The sequence below is a fragment of the Clavelina lepadiformis genome, chromosome 6, assembly GCF_947623445.1.
Source record: "Clavelina lepadiformis chromosome 6, kaClaLepa1.1, whole genome shotgun sequence".
Taxonomy (NCBI): Eukaryota; Metazoa; Chordata; class Ascidiacea; order Aplousobranchia; family Clavelinidae; genus Clavelina; species Clavelina lepadiformis.
In genome coordinates, this window is record NC_135245.1 from 17353523 (window position 1) to 17373634 (window position 20112).

Genomic DNA, 20112 nt, shown 5'->3' on the forward strand with positions numbered 1-20112 from the left:
AGAAATATAATACATATATACAGTACTCCAGAGCCCTTGTGCCAGCAGGTTTTCAAGTAAACAAAACTAATGGTGATACTGACACCAGATTCCGATGATATTTGATACAAAATATTTATTAAACAAGAAATCTTGTGAACTAAACTTAGCTGCTTTTTATAATAAAAAGTGGAGACAGTAATTGTAGTGATAGTATAGTGGTACAGTATGTTATATAGTACGCCGGTATGGTATAATAATATTTATCCTCGGACTGAGGAAAGTCTTCGCACGACTTAAATCCGGCGATGGTACCTCATCACTCAAGCCCCGGTTACCAAGATAACCTTTGTGCAAGTTTCAATTGTCACCCATTTTTTATGTAGTATTGCCGGAATTTAAAATGGTCCAAGAAACAAGAGCAAATGTGCAATTTTCGACAGTTGTAGTTATAGTATAACTTATTTCTTTTTCCTTTACTCCAGAATTTTTACTTAGCCCAAAGTTGACACCAGGACCACTAAACAAGAGCAAATGTTGTAAATAACTTCAAATAGAGGCTTCAATTGTATTAAGTTATGTAAGATAATATGGCTAACAATGCATATTGTTAATGTATCAAAATAACCTCGAAAACAATTGAAATACCTCACATAGTCCGTAGACGGTTTTCGGGTCGGGTTCGGGCTTAAGTTTGAAAACAACTCGGGCCTGAATTCGTACTCACACTTTGCCACATTTTTATCGTAATTTCACTTTACAGTTTACATGAATGTGCATGCGTATAGAGTATTAAAACACTTCCCCTGGCCCCAAGAGAACAAAGCGCAACTCTGATTCATTTAGTAAATTTAACTTTCGGGCTTCCAACAAATTTTCGGGGTCGTGCCTGTTGACAACTGTGTGGAGTGGATTCGATCGATCAACCTCTGACATCGATATCGTATCACAACGACGTAAGCAAAACAAGCTCCGTCTTAAAAAATCTGAAGATCTGGGTTGACTTTTGTGATAATCTGCGTATTCACAGTTCATCTACAATACTCACGTTGTTGGCAACTATACTTGAAACGCATGCGAGTTTCCAAAATTACTGTAAAAATTTCGAGTGAATAAAACGGTCCTCAGGGTTTCAAGCGGCCCACTGCTTTAACGAGTCTAAATCTGAATCTTGATAAAGTTTGGAAAATATTCCAGAAATACATCAAGTGTATACTAAAGCTTGCCAATCGCATTCTACTATTTGTCTATAAAGTCCTAGGAACAAAAACATGACACAAATTACTGCAGTGGTATTCAATTGCACGTGTCAGGAAAACGCACGCGGATAAAGAATCATAATGCAACAAACTTGGTAAAGTCGACGTACTACAGCGCAGTTGAAGTACAGAATATGAAGAAGATATACAAAACATCGTGATATACAAACACATTATTGTGTACTAATACAGCGGTAGGGCGAAAAATGCTATGTCCATGCCAATGAAACTTGACCATTATGGCGTTAAAACTCTAGCAAATCACGTAAGACGTAAAGTTACAATTCAAAAAGTCAAAGGAGCAAGTTACGGTACCAAATTAAACATTTTAATTTGTCGCTAAATAAGTCAAAAACTGTCTTGTAAACAAAAGATCTAAAAAGCGCTTTAACTGCCATGTACAAACTAACCACACTGTAACTTCAAAAACAAAAAATTGCTTTTTCATTACAGGCCACTACAAAATTTGTTGGTCGTATAATCAATGCAACATGGCGCGCTTACCTTTCACAGTCAAAGATGTGGCACTTGAAACCGCAAAATGGTGTAATTTTGCAAATTGCAAAATTATTAAATCGAGATTGATTCAAAATGCTTCTATAATACTAAATTAATGCAAGATGAACGGATATGAGTAATTGCATTTCCCACTGCCAACTTGCAAGCAATGCTACAACTATCTAGTTTGAATAACTATCAAGAATAATACTATTTATATGTACAGTAGTAGAACAAGAAATAATGTAAACCATAAACATTCGCAGTACCATGATTATAGAATACACACGATAAATTGACTTTCGCAAAATGGGAGCGATAACAGTGAAGTAGCTTCGATGCACGACACTTGCGCTGAAGAACAGACAAAAGTGCACGAACCGGATGTAGTTTTCCACAGCGAGTTGAATTCCAGGAACACGTTAGGGTTAAACATGTATAGGGGTAAACGACGTATCGTCCATGTTCGCACACTTGTTGTTTTTTATTGGGTGATGTTTACACGGGAAAGCTTAAACGGGAGTTAACTTTGAATTGATATTACTCGATTGACTAGTGACTACGACCAAAATTTGAACATTTCGAAAGAGATCGCGTAACCCTAAATAAACAGTGTATTGATTTTTGACAAAAGACTAATGACACATTCCCCTCCTTACGAAACTTTGATTGAAAAACACTTGCTGAAATGCTACAGGATTTCGCATATTCAAAGGAGAAAAATAAAAAACAAGTGCATGGTTGAAACAAAAGCCAGAAAGATACACTTGAAACGTAGCTTTAAAAATAAACGATTGCTGATGGATACATTGGATACATGCACGAGATTAAGAAAAACGCAATGATTCGGAAAGAGGCCTAAAGTAGTTCAAAGTAAGTCTGTAACACTAAGCCACTACCTCTACAGAAGAAAGTGTTAAAAAATAATGTACTTTTTAAAGGTCGATCTGTTATAACGGGTAGAAAGATTGAACAGAAATATAAAAACACGACTTGGGTTGCATTATTGAGGATCATAGAACTCATGTGTAAACAATACAAGCTTTACTGGAAAAAAGTGTAAATTGCGGAAACACTGAAATACCGCAAAATGACCTCATTCAAACACATACCTTATCAACGGTTCGTCATTAAGACATGAAGAAATTTAAGCGTTGTCATGCTTTGACCAACCCCTGCATAAAATGCATAGAAAAGTGGACGAATGGTAAAAACCTTTGCTTCAAATTTATCATAACTCGTCTTCAGAGCTTTCGTCCAGCAAAGTCAAACGGTCGCTCTGGTATTTTCCGCTCTGTTAAAGGATACAACGTTAGGAAATGGGAATAGCCGATAAATTCATTGAATGAACGTATTTAGTGTAGGTTTCGGCCCGGTATTGTGCGTATCGTAAGTGTATAAAATCAACAATACATCGCACACTTCCAGACCTCAATGCGCTTTAGTTTCACTCAAGCATTTAAGTAGCGACTATCTCTAACAACGAAAATCGATGAATTCGCTAAAAATATATTTCCCTTTATTTCATTAAGGGTAGGTGGTAAGCACTTTGCGAATGTTTGTAGTTTAGTAGAAAACCATTTTATAAATCACCATAGAAAGGGAAATACAAAACACAAAAATTCGAAAGACACCTAAAACTATAAACTATTAACAGCAGGAACCAAAGAGCCAACTACGATGCCGTGAAGTAATAGCAGTAAAGTGCCAGACACCTCGGTTATAAAGCATGCTTGTCTTTCACGCGTGTAAGGATAAAACAGAAAACTGGGTGTAACCAAACATATGCTTTCCATCAATTGTTAACTTACAATACCTACCAATACAGTTGGATAAAGGCAACGTGCGGGTGTAATTGCTTTCACGTAAAAGCGGTGAGCGGATATTTTTGTATTAGTTTTGGCTTCTTATTTAAACAAACCTTAACAACCCTGCTTAATTTTAAGTGAATCAAACCTCGTAGAGAAACCTTTAGAAGTTAAGACGTCTAAAGTCCAAAGATATTTGCTACATGTGCGTTATAAACCCATTTGCACTTTGAAGCCAAATGCTCGACTGGCCTACAAATCTTTGACCTGGTTTACATTTTATTATGCTAGGAGGACAATTAAACTGTGGGCTTTGCTTGCATAGGTTTGATAAATATAACTTTTATCCAAAGGGCATGGCAATTACCTTTATTCCTTTGTGAGCTAGTACAGTATTCAATTCATAAAATATTCAAAAATTAAATACTGTATCAGCCCATACAGCTTATAATACTCTACGTACGATATAGTAAACCACAACATGACTTTGTATCAATGACAGAAGTGATACTACGGAAAAGGTTCACTTTCAAGGGGTATTGCAGTATGTTTTACAAAAAAAGTTTGTTCAATAGCAAAAATGAAACAACTCACTCCTTTCTTCGTCAAGAGGAATTCCTTTTCATGTCCATATTCCTGTAAAAACAATCATCGTTACATTTGGTAAAAAGAAATAATATTTTCGATTTGGAGTTCAAATTATGTAACGATCACAGTAAGTGGTATGTACGATGACAAACAACAATTATGAATACTTACACAACCACAAAACCGGTTATAATAAGGCAATGCAAGGTATCTAACATCACTAAACCATTCAAACGGTTTTCTACAAATACTGATACTGCACAAATGGTATTACAGCTTAGCGTGTCACAAGATCAAAAACATTGCAAACACATTGAGAAAACAATGACATATAGGAAACACATGTACAGGGAGCAAGGCGCCACAGAGACTAAAACAGAGTTATGCAACATACATGCATTACTCACTGATGTAGAAACAGATGGAATTTGAACGGGTAGCTGATAAATAATTAAATATTAATGAATTGTGAAGCTCTGTTGGCAGTTAAACACCAAAGTATGATCATCGGGCATTGAAATGCTGAATAATGTAGATCTTACAGCCAAATTGATCCTGGTATAACTACTGTTGTAACAAGCGATATTTGATAGCATGGAGACAATGCTTAACACATTTACCAGATTCCAAACAAATCACATGGAAAAACTAACAAAAAGCCTAAAAGAAATGATAAACTTGTGAACCCAACCCATTTAAAGAAATTATACATTGCACAGGAAATGTCATATTTAAATGGTGTGAAGTATGTTTTCTTTTGAATACAAATTTTACAATGGAACTAAATTAGTACGTTCAATGCTTTACACAGTACTGATATGTCATCTAAATCTTTAGCTTTGGACTGATGTTTTCCGTAAATGTTATATGTTACAAGACAGGTGGTACACATCTTAATTACACCTTTGTATAAAATACACTTTCCTATGTAGAACACTTGTATAAATTTTATAGGCTTACTTTCAGTCGTGCATGTCTAGACCTTTTCCGGCAACGACACAGAACAAATGAGAACAAGACAATCACCAAAAGAATTACAAAAGCTACTGCAGCTACCTGTGCAGGGCCATACTTTTTCTGAAATTCAGTTGAAAAATTAACATATCATAACCAAGGGTTAATACGAAAATTTTTATGTGACAAAACCTACCACAATATTCTTGGCAAAATTTGTGGCTTGATTGACAATGCTTTCTACAATAGAAAACAAAACACAACATGTAAAGGATGAAACGCAGTATGGAACAAAAGGGCTTCAAAATTTCTTTGACATTGCAATACTTAAATTCTTCAAGGGTCAATAATTAGTTTTTCAGATTGAAGAAATATTTTCTGATATATACACAGTACTTGGAACTTGGGTAAGTCAATTTTAAGCAGTACATGCATTTAACGTCAGTTACCGCTAAGACCGTCCTAAATTTTATTGTACAGTGCACGCAAATGCCATTGACAGAATCCTTTCTCAAAACACTCTATTTTCCAAGCTAAACACAAGCTTAGGTTGAATAATAACTAGGCACAAATCTTTTTCACAAATTACTAATTTGAAAAAATAAATAAATCCATCACAAAACTTACTTGCAGTTGTTGACAGAGTTGACGTAGTAATTGTGGTTGATGTGGGACGATTCACATTATCCTTACCTTCTAAAATCATATAATTACATTCAGTGCACTGCCAAAAAAGACCAACAAATTCAAACCTAACTAAACCGCATTGCTAAATTTTTACTTACTTTGTATTTTATATGACTGATAAATTTTTGATATAATAATTGATTGATTTGTTTTCGAAATGAATTGATCAAGGAAACATAAGAACTTAAGCGAAAAGGTTGTTACCAGATTCATCTGGTTTAGGATTTGCTGTGAGTTTTGTTGTACTTGTTGTTTTTGGAAGGATAGTTGTAGTTGTTGAAGTTGTGCTAGTTGTTTCACTTTCTACATCTTGCTTCTCATTGTTCTCTTCTTCTGATGTCTCTTTCTTCCCTTCTTGTATTTCTTTTGGATCAGCGGATCCAGGCGGCTTACGACCTCTATGATAAATAAAATTTAACACTACCATGAAACACTAAAGATCATAACCCTTGCCTACAATAAGAAAAATAATTATAATTATTGTTCAAGAAAATGATGATATATATAGTGTATAGACAAAAACTTCTTCGAGGCACTAATACAAATGGTAGTGGGTGATTATATGTTCTGTATACAAGCTACCAGTAAATGAAAAATTTTTAATTTTAATAATTTGACAGAATTCTGAATGCATAATACATGCCATTGCTGATCGTATTTATAAGCACAAACTGTTCTTTATGGCACAGCTAGTTTTATGTATATGTATAAGTTTAATGCAATTCACCTGTGACGTGGTCTCGCATTTGTTGTCTCTGGCACCTCATCATTCCCAGGATCAACCTCGGGTACCATTTTATTTGTATCACCATCATCTTCAGCATTTTTTTGGGTTGAAACGCCTTTGCTATTATCTTCACTTTGTTCAGGAGGATTATCCTCCGTTTTGTCAGTGCTGGAATATGACTCATCTTTCTTCTCCGGAGTACTACCATCTGGTTGCATTTTATCGATTTCCACATCAGTTGGGACCAAAGTAGACGTTGTCAGGGTTTCTCTATCATTGCTACTAGGGGAAGAAGAGGGTGTCATTTGAACCACAGTGCCTTGATCTTTTTCCTGAAGTTTTGTATTTTGCAAATCATTTGAAGGAGATGAAGATTCAACATCACTGCCAGGAAGAGCTTGGTTTAGAGTTTCGTTGACATTATTATGTGTCAAGTCGTCCAGATTATTTGAATTGTCTTCGAGTTCTTGTGAGTCAGGGCTCTCGCTGTTGGTTGAATCTGTTGGAGCTGGATTTGAATCATCTTTGACGTTATCGCTGTTCTTTTCTTTAGACTTCTTTGTTTCATACTCTGCAGATGTTGGAATTACCATATCAACATTGCTGTTACTTTCATTAGAAGGGAACAAAATGTCATCAGTGTAGTTGTTGGGATCCTGAAAAGACTTGTTGTCATCATCATCATTACTATTGCTTTCCAAGTCAGTTTTATCATTATCTTTAACATCATCATCAACTTCAGTTGGAGCATTAGGATCATCCATTTCATTGGGCACATTATTTTCAGGGGATGCATAATTTTCCTTGGTTGCTGTTGGTCCTCCTTTTTTATCATTACCATCAGCTTCAGTTGGAGCATTAGGATCATCAATTTCATTGGGATTATTATTTTCAGGGGATATGTCAATTTCTTCCTTGGTTGCTGTTGGTCCTCCTTTTTTGTCATTACCATCAACTTCAGTTGGAGCATTAGGATCGTCAGTTTCATTGGGGATATTATTTTCAGGGGATGTGTCAATATCTTCCTTGGTTGCTGTTGGTTCACCTTTTTTATCATTACCATCAGCTTCAGTTGGAGCATTAGGATCATCAATTTCATTGGGGATATTATTTTCAGGGGATGTGTCAATTTCTTCCTTGGTTGCTGTTGGTCCTCCTTTTTTATCATTACCATCAGCTTCAGTTGGAGCATTAGGATCATCAATTTCATTGGGGATATTATTTTCAGGGGATGTGTCAATTTCTTCCTTGGTTGCTGTTGGTCTTCCTTTTTTGTCATTACCATCAACTTCAGTTGGAGCATTAGGATCATCAGTTTCATTGGGATTATTATTTTCAGGGGATATGTCAATTTCTTCCTTGGTTGCTGTTGGTCTTCCTTTTTTGTCATTACCATCAACTTCAGTTGGAGCATTAGGATCATCAGTTTCATTGGGATTATTATTTTCAGGGGATATGTCAATTTCGTCCTTGGTTGCTGTTGGTTCTCCTTTTTTGTCATTACCATCAACTTCAGTTGGAGCATTAGGATCATCAGTTTCATTGGGGATATTATTTTTAGGGGATATGTCAATTTCTTCCTTGGTTGCTGTTGGTCCTCCTTTTTTATCATTACCATCAACTTCAGTTGGAGTATTAGGATCATCAATTTCATTGGGATTATTATTTTCAGGGGATATGTCAATTTCTTCCTTGGTTGCTGTTGGTCCTCCTTTTTTATCATTACCATCAACTTCAGTTGGAGCATTATGATCATCAGTTTCATTGGGATTATTATTTTCAGGGGATGCGTCAATTTCTTCCTTGGTTGCTGTTGGTCCTCCTTTTTTGTCATTGCCATCAACTTCAGTTGGAGCTTTAAGATCATCAATTTCATTGGGATTATTATTTTCAGGGGATATGTCAATTTCGTCCTTGGTTGCTGTTGGTTCTCCTTTTTTGTCATTACCATCAACTTCAGTTGGAGCTTTAAGATCATCCATTTCATTGGGATTATTATTTTCAGGGGATATGTCAATTTCTTCCTTGGTTGCTGTTGGTTCTCCTTTTTTGTCATTACCATCAACTTCAGTTGGAGCATTAGGATCATCAGTTTCATTGGGATTATTATTTTCAGGGGATATGTCAATTTCGTCCTTGGTTGCTGTTGGTTCTCCTTTTTTGTCATTACCATCAACTTCAGTTGGAGTATTAGGATCATCAGTTTCATTGGGATTATTATTTTCAGGGGATATGTCAATTTCGTCCTTGGTTGCTGTTGGTCCTCCTTTTTTGTCATTACCATCAACTTCAGTTGGAGCATTAGGATCATCAGTTTCATCGGGATTATTATTTTCAGGGGATATGTCAATTTCGTCCTTGGTTGCTGTTGGTTCTCCTTTTTTGTCATTACCATCAACTTCAGTTGGAGCTTTAAGATCATCAATTTCATTGGGATTATTATTTTCAGGGGATATGTCAATTTCTTCCTTGGTTGCTGTTGGTCCTCCTTTTTTGTCATTGCCATCAACTTCAGTTGGAGCATTATGATCATCAGTTTCATTGGGATTATTATTTTCAGGGGATATGTCAATTTCGTCCTTGGTTGCTGTTGGTTCTCCTTTTTTGTCATTGTCATCAACTTCAGTTGGAGCATCAGAACCAGGGGGTGTATCAAAATGATCATTTAAGTCCGATTCTGGTTGCACGCTATTCTCCAATACAGTGCTTCCTGGTTGATTGTTGGAATTATTACTTTCATCAGATGCCTCATTTTGATTTGGTCCAGACTGAGAGGCTGTAGGTTGATCCTTACTCGCTTCATTTTTCTTAATTCCAGGTTGTACTTGGACAATATTTCTTTCAGGCGTATCATTCTCCATAGAGCTTGTTATTGATTCTTGCATATCATTCTCAGGAGCATTATTTGGCGGGATGTTGGAATCATCTGGGCTAACAGAGTCACTCATTTGAGTGTCACTCAGCATTGGGTTTTCATTTTTAAGCTTGGCATCGGTTTCAAGTGGTACATCTTGTTCATTTGAGAAGAAATTATCATTGTGGTCCAATCCCGACTCTGGATTCTTATCATCTTTGGCTATAATTTGGGAGTTATTTATATCTTGCTCTGAAACAGTTCCTATGTTATCATCTTTCACTTTTGCGGTGTCAACCTGAATGGTATTTGAATCATCAGTATCACCTGGAGGTGTTTCTAATGCTTCTTTATTAGGGTTGCTTCCAATAACATCCAAATTATCAGAAGGATGAGAATTATCTATTTTTTCTTCGACAGAATGTGATAACTGAGCACTTTCCAATGGTTTTGACCAAACACCACCTTGCCAAGCCAGCAAAAAAGCGAAGACAATGCAATACAAAACACTTTGCGACATATTTCAAATTTTCTTAACACCAACAGCCTGTAAATGAAAATATGAAGTTTATATAACAAGTTAGTGTATGGTAGCATTTATATCCTGCTGACTTAGCCTTTGCTCGATAAAAAACACAACCATCAAAGATTTCAGGATTTCTTGGGTGAATTTCTGATTGTTAAGAAACACAGTTCTTTACACTGTCAATCAGTTACAAACCAACTTTCAACCTTGTAAAGATTATATATACATTGTGTTTTTAACCAGAGACTGTATTAACGTGATTCTAGTCATTTTAGGCTCAGACTCAAATCAAGTCATTTAGTACGTTTGGCTGGAATCAAGACAAGCCATAAAAAATGTGACTCGAGTCATTATAACACTGACCAGTAAGCTATCTACCTGTGGAGACTGTGGTGCCTGGTTCCTACTGTACAATATTACCGAGTGGCGAGACTGCAAGGCGAGTACCGCAGTAACAACGTACTGGTAGTTTATAGGCATAGGCCCAGAAACAGAGAAAAGAGCAACGATCTGTAATTTTGCATAAAACTCTGCTTTTCTACCGGTACATATAAGCTCTACTTTTTTAAACAACATGAACCACATCCAAACACGAAAGACCCAAATAATTTTTGTTACCTTTTATTGGCCAACATTTGTTATTTAGGCTATACGCAGTATATAGTATTTAAATGGTAATTGAAAGGTGACGTGCAATGCCGAGCGTAGCCCCAATAACCATCTTGCGACTTGACGTTTGCCAGCTACGTTTGCAATTTACATTTAGAATTCGAGGCCTAACCGTTATGTAAAGTAAAAAGACAAATAAATTTCACATTAAACTTTAAAAGTTATTTAAATGTATAAAATATATTAAACTGATTAAAGTGTTTTAAATCGTCCATTCACATGACGTTTCCATGCGACCCTTTTTTCTTTGTAATCACGTTTTTTGTGATTTTTCTAACAGTCTAATTTACCTTATCCCAAATATCATAAGCAACGGGAAAAAATTTTGCGTCGTGGACCGTAATAATCAAACAGTGTAATCGTTTTTTTTAACTCTTATTTTTGTAGGCTGTCATAATCCATACATCGCTTTAGAAGTAAAATGTAGTCAAACCAATGATATTATTTTTGACGCCATATTAACGTTAATGGTCAAACACTTATTTATATTGTCAGTCCTTACCGATCAGCTAACTTACAGAAATTAACGTTAAATCTTAAAGTAAACTTACATAGCACCGCCATTTACAAAACAATATGAAATAGCAAACATCACGAAAAATATGTGCAATGACTCGCGCACAGCCTACTTTCGACGTCTTACGTAAAAACGTTCTAATTATTCACTCCCGGGTGAACAGTTAACATGACTAAGAAAGAATATTATTTTGGTGTAGTGTAGTGTTTGTTGCTGTCTTGTAAGTAACAAGTAACTAAAACTACAACGGATACCATCCTAATTTTCGCTCCGCACAGTTAATATCGAAAAGTAAACAATACAATACAAAATCAAAATACCAACATGGCTTGCCTTACTAGAATTCTTTATATTTTACTTGAGTCAAAAAATAGGAGAAATAAAGTTGCTATGGAACTTGCAGGTCACGCACAATATGATGTTACAAAAATAAGAGAGACCAGCTGTCATTGCCTATAGCCAGGGTTGCCATACCGTCCTTATTTCTAAGATTTGTCCTTATTTTAAAGGTCCGTGTCTTAAAAAATATTTTTGTCTTTTTTTCTAAGAAATGTCCTTATTTTCGTTTTATTTTTAGGGCAGAGGTTCGTATTTTGGGCATTTTGACACCTTTAGTATAGCATTTTGTACCAAAGAAATACCAAAATTAAGAACATGCAGATAGTGTCTCGTTTTTTTTAGGAACATTGGTTGCTTTTTCCTGTTGTGCACTGTTTGAGGTGGTATTCGTCTTTCGTTTCCTAGTCGTGCTTATTTTTTAGTTGAGACCGATGGCAACCCTGCTTAGAGCGTTTGGGCTATTGTTTGTAAATAGCGCAAACCATGTCATTACTCATTAGTCGTAGGCCTACTTAAACCTCTGTTATGCTATAAAATCCAAAATTTTGTGAAAGTTGGAAGTTTAACTTATGTTAGATCAAATTATAATTGTACAATTTGCAAATTATGAACGGCTTGGCTTTTTTTGTATTTACAGCATTTCATTTCCTTACAATTTTACACGATGCCAAATTATAATTTCGATATTGCCAGCAGCCTCATTAAGTTAACAATTAGGTCTCATACGTTTTTTCTTGTTTGTTTTGAAATACAAAACTCGTACGACCCCTATTGCTTGTGCTAGATTTTAAGAATCTTTATTGGTCTAGGTTTCGAGGACTTGTTTTGCCTTTTTCATTTGATGATAAAGACAAGCACATAAATAGTTCACGTAAGTTTCTTAGCACTAATACTTGTGTGCAAAGTTGCTGTGTAATTCTGCCAAGATGTTCCGTGAAGTGTTTGCAGCCTTACTTTTACTGGCATGTTTGCAAGCGATCCAAGGCCACCCTCAACAAAAAGAAGGTTTTAATGGTAAGTTTCACTTCATTTGCCGGTGTAGCTTATATAAGTCTTATGTTAACGTATTGAAATAAAAAGTAATGATAAATATAAAATACTGTTTTTAACTTTTGTAATATTGTGAATAAAAGTTTTATCACAACCTGTTGTAAGAATGATCTAATGGTCGATCTTAGTTTATCAATTCATGATTGCATTATCACAGACAAAAATGTTACTGCTGCGTTATTTGTCAATATATTTTGTAAAATTCCTTAAACGTGTTTGCAGATGTTGTGGATTGCTTGATTTTCACCAATGAAAGTCCAGCTTGCCAAGGTTCATGCTCTGACGAATGTGCCTCCGTTTTGAAGCTTGCAAAATGCCTAAAACGAAACAATTGCTTGAAATCAGGTATGCTAAGTTTTAACAGCATGGTAAACGGCTGTACTTGACCTAAATTTTAGCATTAAACTGGCGTACCTTGCTGCTGTGGTGTGGTTTGCTACGCTACATGTATGCTATTATAATTCAGCTTCTTTCGTTGCTGAACGTCAATAACTTTGACATTAGGTACAAAAAGCCGCTATACAGATTGTGAACGAGCTTGTAGCTCCGTTAGTCCATGTCGCCAAAGCCAACTAAAGAAAGCTTGTCTAAAGGCGAAGTTCAGCAGTTGCTTGGAGTGCTACTTCCACGATCGAAACTGCAAACCAAGTAATGAATTTTAATTTTTCGGGAAACAGTTAGGTTATCACTACAAAAGAGTTTACCTGTTTAAAGTTAAAAAAATAACCAACAAAACGATTAAAAAATCCTTGTCGAAGACCAACAGGTGTTTGTAGGCTATAAGTTACATCCGTTTTGTGTTTCAGATTCAAGCTGTGAAACACTGCATGCGAAAATCCACTCGCACTGAAAAACTAGAAAATATCACCGGTTTTCGTCTACACTCTACAAGATGCTACAAACCATTTGTTTATATTAGGCTATTTTAAGTTTGTGCTATACAAACTTATTCAAAATAAACCATCAGGCAAGGAATATTCTTCATGTGCACTTCTGATAAGATCACCAGGGCTAGCTTCATCAAGCGCGGGGCTGAATGCAAGATCTGATGGCTGGGCCCCTTGCCAATTTCAAATAACTTAATGTAAATAATAATAACAATAGGCCTAACAACGTAAGCTAGATAACAATTTTTTGCATATCAGATGCCATAAAAGTTTTATTTTTTGATATATTTTCATCAAAACATTCTCTTTCGAGAGAAATTACTGTAATTAACTGCAATTACTTTACTGAGAGATAACACTGTGACTTGCGCTAAATCAAAGCTGTATAAATTGGTATTTTTGTTTTGGTGCTAAGCAGTGCCGGGCCCAACACAATTGTATGGTTCGCATTGGTCTATGTAGAGCCGGCCTTTGAATCGCCTAACTCAGTTGGTAATTAAACAGTTTTCAATATGACGATACGGTGCAACAAAAAAACTATCATTAGACCAAAAAAACAAAAAACACTACAATTAGACCTCGCATATAACGGGTATGGAGGCATAGGGATGCACATCTAGATTAGAATAAAGAATCCTTAAGAACCGACTCTTTTCCCATAAGAAACCATGGAGGCCTATAAGAGAATTAAATCCAGAATAACTTATTAAAAACGCCATGCAATGTCATAAATTCATATTTAAACTTTTTCTGAAAGTATTTCTTTTTGCACTGTGCCAAACTATCGGTATGTAGCCTAAGTAGCCTAACTTTGCCAACCTGTGGTGCGGTCGAAGTGTTTAGCAGAAAGTTTGTTGTAGGTAGTAGGCCTACGCATTGGATAAACCACTTAAACTAGTTGAATATCACATTTCGTTAACCAAGCTCACGAATCGTTGTAGTGATTCATATAACATATATCGAAACGAATTGGCTACTGCTGTCGGAACACATACAAAGAGATGCTTTTAATATCACTGCTAAACTAGAGTTTGATAGATATAGAGAACGCATTGTGCGTTGTAGTAATAAACTTACGTCATGCGGTAGTAATGGAAAAAGGACACGTATTAAACTTAGACCAAAGATATGTAGCACAGCGTTTGATACTACACAAACGAAATACATCAAAAATGTAATAGTATTAAAATGTTATAGGATTTGTACAAGAACTCCGTAGGAATAAGGATTAATTTTGACAAGTAGCTCATAACTATCATATGGCATGTATATAGGCCAGTTTAAAGTTAAATAACAATCAAGTGAAATCGGATATAATCTTCTAGTTGCACGGCACCACTGGATGATTTCTCACGGCGGAACAGCAGTTAGGAACTACTGGTCTTTTCTAAAGTAGGCTATAGTGTAATAGTAATACCATAGTAGGCCTATATTAAAACATACTATCTTTTAGTATATTATGAAGGTATATTCTCCTAATCATAGTGCTGTATGGTTTATGGCAAAGTAGAATATTTTATATTTTTGTAACTGAATCTTATTCCGGAAGATCAACAGCTAAAAAATTGTAATACAAAACAAGCTTCATATTCAATACAATATTATAAATCATTGCAAATATAAATTCGATCAATTTTTTGTACAGATACACCAAATATTATCAAATTAGGTGAAGTCCCATTTTCACAACTCTTTTTCATCACAAGGCAAAATGCTGGTTGATAGCGGACTTCAGTCTTCAGAGACATTAATTAAGCTTGCCTATTGTTTGCTTATGTTTATATTGATTTGGATTTCATTTATTTGTTGAGTCTGCTACTGCTATCTGCAGCCCGTTCATGCTTCCCACTTTTTGAAAAGCTGTTTTTTTCCAATTAGTTGTGTTGCAGGCCCATAATCTAGACTCTAAAGCAGTGGTTCTCAACCTTCTGATCTTGGCGGACCCCTTTTGGTGCTGTCAAAGCAGTTGGCGGACCCCTGAAGTTTAAGCAAACTAAGGGTTCTCAGACTGCACTTAAATGTTTCTTTGCTTAGTTTTACTTAATAGTCTTGGTGCACAACTGCGCTATTCATTCAAAACAACATCAAACTATGCGGATATTTTTATTTATTTCAAAGCGTTATCTATACCTTGCTCACAACAAGCTGCTAGTTACAAGCTAAAACTGAGAAAGCGATTATGTGCAATCTCCAGCAACTTAAAATCACTGTATCCAGCTGTCTTCTCGTATAATCCGCAATCTAGTGCATCACAATAGGCCTTCCCTGCGGGTGATAAATCTCAATAAGCTTTCGTATTGTCCCATCACAATAGGCAATTAAGCAAATGTTCCAGCCTATTTTAAAAAGCAATCATAAACAGCAAAAAACGTTTAAAAACTCGTACTTTATGTTGCAAATTTTGAAGTTCTCAAGGACCCCCTGAAAACGTTTCGCGGACCCCTGGGGGTCCGCGGACCACCGGTTGAGAACCACTGCTCTAAAGCAATGGTCGGCAAACTTTTATTAGGATGGCTCAAATTTTCACTTCATTCGTAAATGAAGGCCCAACATTACATGTGAAATATACTTAATGCAGTAAATAGTTCACTAATAACTTTAATGTTCTTTTCTCTTTTTCGCAGTAGACATTACTTTTTGAAGCTATTAGGATAAGTTCAGTTAAATTTTAATTTAGTTACTTGCTTTTCACAGGTTTTTCCAATATACGGTAACCTGCAATTAACAGACAGTTAGCAAATGAAAATACACTCGCATCACTAAAGTTTAGTTGTATTGTGGCCTAGAAACTAAAACGTGCGTTGGTTTGTGAGAGCGTAGGTTGAAGTTCCGCTAGCTGAATATAGCAGTCAGTTCTTGAGGTATTGAAGGATTAACGTTACAAATAAAAATTGGCTTGCATTCTCAATATGACGTAACAACTAACCCTATGTGAGTGGGGAGTTACTGGTTGTGTTTTCCAGGTGTTTGCCGTTATGGCTGTAGTTAATCTTTAGTTAAGATGGAAGAAAACATCAAGAAGTGGATTGCTAGCGCTCCAAATTAACCAGGCTAATAGAAAAAAGCTCTGAAACTTATCATTCAGCCCACATTTACAGGTTACAAGATACAGTATGCCGCCCATTATATTTTGCTTGAAGGCCCACAGTTTGACGACCACTGCTCTAAAGCATACGTGTCAAACTCCCGGCCTGGTCATTACGGAAATAGAAATACCTAGTATCTAGTAATAGGCCTTTATTATATTTACAATATTACGTTTTGTTGCAATTTGACCTAAGAGCCGATTAAATAAAAGTATTTGTAATAAATGGAACATTTCTTGTTGTTCATGTAAAGAATGCATCATTTGAGGATCAAAATCAAGTATCTAGGCAACATAAGCAGGTGATGCCCCATAAAAATATGATATCTCATTTAATTTTTTTTAAACATGCCAAGTAATGTAGTTGTCAAAGCTAATTTAACAAAACAAACAGCATTAACTGAAGTACTAATAAAAATAGAGGCTCGTAAACAAAATTGGTTTACATTTCTGGACAGATGGAGCAGTAGCATTACGTCTGATATTCAAAATTTTAACCTTAACTCAGAATCAAAAGAACTGCAAGGTATGGAACTTGGATATTGCATAGTATAAAAGCAGATAAGATATGTATAATTGTGTAATATAGGATAAATAGAATGAAGTTAAAAGAACAATAGTTTTTACCTGTAATTATTGCTTCTTGAATACGTTTTTATAGAATAACTCTTTTAATGTTTTTACAGTACAGAAAGTACAGTCTACCTTAGCTGATGTTAAAGATTTTGATGGTACCCACACACTACCAGCCAGTACAAAATCAGAAAAAGAATCAGAAATTTTGGAATTAATTTCAAAAATATCAACAACAAAGCAAAGAAAACTATCTTTGGAGACATTAACTGCTGCTAAAAATGTTATGTTTCGGAAGTCAATGAGTCATTCTGAAGGAGCTGGACATTACTACTTTGAAAATGGTTTTAGGAAAGTGCGACCATACCATACAAACCGATATGCATTTTGCAAAGGTGAGATTTTTTATAACCAAAATCTAAGTTAGGTTTTTTATATTCTTAAACGCTACTTTTATGAAGTAGAAAGGTGGATAGGAAAATCACTCTTGTTCATGCAAGAGGAAGAATTTCCAAACTTTCCTCTTAAAAAGGAAATTCAGAAAGGAAATATTTCTATCAATTTGCAGCCTGTGGAGTCAGAACATGCAGTTCTAAGGCAGAGTGACTTATTATCAACACGGTAATTAATAGATCGATGCTATACAATTGTGCTTTTTCTAAAATTTTTATGGAAATTCTAGACTTTTATAGACTTATAATCCGATGAGGTACAATTGCAAATGTCTGAAACAAGTCAGTTTATTGTAATAAACCATAAATGTATCTGCACTCGTTGTATTATTTGCAACGATATACTAATTTTTTCATAAAAAATCGGATCACTTCATCTCTTATCTGATTTTGTGTTCTGCAGAATTCATTTTCATGAATACCCAGTGCTGAATGATAACATCGATGTCCTGTATGAGAATAAAGATTTATTGGTGGTCAATAAACCATCGAGTATACCAATCCACCCGACTGGAGGCTATTGCCACAATTCCCTCTTGTCTATATTAAAAGCTGTATGTATTGCTTTAGACTAGTTTAGTGCCTATTCAACACTTGTGACTAGATTTTCATAGTTTTATGAAAGAGCTAAACAAAAATGTTCTGTTTCCATGAACCAAGTCACGCCTAAAAATAACACTCCCGGTTTGCATGTTATGGCATATATTTACTTTTCTTTTTTTTCAGGACCGTAAACGTAGTAGGCTTTATGTTTGCCACAGAATTGATCGACTTACTTCTGGTGTTGTTATTTTTGCAAAGACAAAGAAAAGTTTACAAAAAATCGCAAATTCATTTATGCGCCGAAAAGTATGTATCATATTTGATTAAGTATATTGAAAGTTGTGTACATTCGTACTACGTTTCAAGGCAGATTGTGAAAAACACTGACATTAAACTTTAAGTGCACAAGTTTAACTTTTTCTGCATTAAATAATAATTAAGTAATCTTTTTTATTATGATCCCAACCATTGGCAAGTTGGATCATTAGAAGCATATGCTTGTTTTTTTTTGTTAGTTTACCGCTTTGTAAGTGCACAGTATGAAACAGTTTCCTGTTGCTACATTATTACCTTATAAAATCATTTTAGGTGGAGAAAGAATACATTTGTAAGGTGGTTGGGATATTTCCGTCTTTTCCAAAGACCATATCGTGCAGTCAACCATTAACTTATGTGAATAAAAGTTACTGTGTGCCTTGGCGACTGAAAAGTGTTAAAGCAAAAGAGAAAGAGGCTTTCACTGAGTTCAGTCTTATAAGTACGAATGAAACAACAAGTCTAGTTTTATGCAAACCAAAAACAGTTAAGTTAATACAATATCGTTTTGGGTATTATATGATGGTATTTCAGTGTCAGCTTGGAGTGTAGGAAAAGGAACAGTGGACATAACATTTTAATATTTGTGTTTCCTATTTACAGGTCGAATGCATCAAATTCGTGCCCATCTGATGTATCTTGGTCATCCTATTGTCAACGACCCGGTTTACAACAGTCCACTTTGGGGGCCCGGGCGATTTAAACACGGTCCATTCGACATAGACTTGGATAAAGTTGCGGGACATTTATCTGCTATATATCACCTGCATAGTAACGATAAAGGTGGTGGGTTTCTCACAGAGAGTAGCACACAATATCACGACCCAATCGGAAAGGAAAAACTTCGTGGCAGTTTATCTTCCGTAAAAGAACGACAAAGTCGCAATTTCCATGGCTCAAGTACCGATAACACGGAAAGGAATATCGACAGGCTTTACAATTGCGAAGACAAGACCAAACGATTTAACTTAGAAAAAGAAAACGATTCTTATTATGATGAAGATTGTGATCGTTGCAATAATCCGAAACCCGACCTGGACAAACACCTCATGACTATGTATTTGCATGCTTATCGTTACAAAATTCCAAGTTTAAAACAGTTTAAAGCACCTTTGCCCAAGTGGGCTAGTGCAGTAGACGTGACATGCGACGAAGCTTTGTGATTAGGAAAACAATTTTGTAAATCACATTGCATTTTTGTCGATTGATTACTTTGCGTATTCCTACAATCACGTTAAGTATGCAACTATACTTTTTTTTATAAGCTTATGAAGTTTGAAAGTAGAGTCAGGGTTAAGCTTAACAGTCTGCTATTTTAAGGCTTAAGTTATGTTTAGAAACTAACGTGTGCAATTTGTTGAGCCATATGTGGGAGAATTCGCTTTATTTGGCGTGTACCTAAGTTGCCAACGTGTTGACAAAAACACCCGTTCCTAAATTGTCAACACGATTGCAATTTACAAGCGTGTACAGGTGAGTAGGTAGTGACATGTTTCGCCAACACAGCTAATATTTTTTGCAGGATAAATAAAGCTACCTACTAAGTAATGCGCTTATGAACAAACATGATTGGCTGTTTAGCTTGTGCTTACAGTTTCACAAAAAATCAGGTTGGGTTTATTTAGAAACGTAAAGTTTACGAAAACATGTATGCGCATACTTAAAATAAAAAGAGTCTTTAAATGAAACAACAAGTGATATATGCACAATCTTCTGCATATATCAGTACGCAGCTGCACTTACCTGCATTTGTCCAAGCTCATATATCTGTTTTATCGGAATCCAAAAATAAAGAAACGTTA

At 35.5% G+C, this 20112-nt stretch overlaps 3 protein-coding genes across 11 annotated transcripts; 2 read left to right on the forward strand and 1 right to left on the reverse strand.

Moving 5' to 3' along the window:
- Window positions 1–1260: 1260 nt before the first annotated feature.
- LOC143461819 (uncharacterized) lies at window positions 1261–9897 on the reverse strand. Of its 3 annotated transcripts, none has more exons than XM_076959709.1 (7): window positions 6501–9897; window positions 6020–6171; window positions 5714–5782; window positions 5283–5326; window positions 5093–5209; window positions 4139–4180; window positions 1261–3030 (listed from the first exon to the last, which is right to left on the reverse strand). In XM_076959709.1, the coding sequence occupies exons 1-7, from the start codon at window positions 9872–9874 to the stop codon at window positions 2968–2970; spliced, it is 3861 nt and encodes a 1286-aa protein (XP_076815824.1). In that variant the 5' UTR covers window positions 9875–9897; the 3' UTR covers window positions 1261–2967. The 3 variants fall into 3 exon arrangements, with proteins under 3 accessions (XP_076815824.1, XP_076815823.1, XP_076815822.1); XM_076959708.1 differs by having other exon boundaries at window positions 5714–5779; window positions 5978–6171; XM_076959707.1 differs by having other exon boundaries at window positions 5978–6171.
- A 2361-nt stretch (window positions 9898–12258) lies between these two features.
- On the forward strand, window positions 12259–13430 carry LOC143462594 (uncharacterized). Its single transcript, XM_076960820.1, has 4 exons — window positions 12259–12419; window positions 12678–12800; window positions 12960–13103; window positions 13262–13430. Exons 1-4 carry the CDS (start codon window positions 12332–12334, stop codon window positions 13303–13305), a joined length of 399 nt encoding a protein of 132 aa, XP_076816935.1. The 5' UTR covers window positions 12259–12331; the 3' UTR covers window positions 13306–13430.
- A 2243-nt stretch (window positions 13431–15673) lies between these two features.
- Window positions 15674–20060, forward strand: LOC143462187 (pseudouridylate synthase RPUSD2-like). Of its 7 annotated transcripts, XM_076960242.1 has the most exons (9): window positions 15674–16440; window positions 16682–16729; window positions 16886–16953; window positions 17114–17395; window positions 17462–17621; window positions 17856–18006; window positions 18179–18301; window positions 18584–18793; window positions 18910–20060. In XM_076960242.1, exons 2-9 carry the CDS (start codon window positions 16683–16685, stop codon window positions 19471–19473), a joined length of 1605 nt encoding a protein of 534 aa, XP_076816357.1. In that variant the 5' UTR covers window positions 15674–16440; window position 16682; the 3' UTR covers window positions 19474–20060. The 7 variants fall into 7 exon arrangements, with proteins under 7 accessions (XP_076816357.1, XP_076816361.1, XP_076816356.1 ...); XM_076960246.1 differs by having other exon boundaries at window positions 16849–17395; XM_076960241.1 differs by lacking the exon at window positions 15674–16440 and having other exon boundaries at window positions 16459–16729.
- Window positions 20061–20112: the final 52 nt, after the last annotated feature.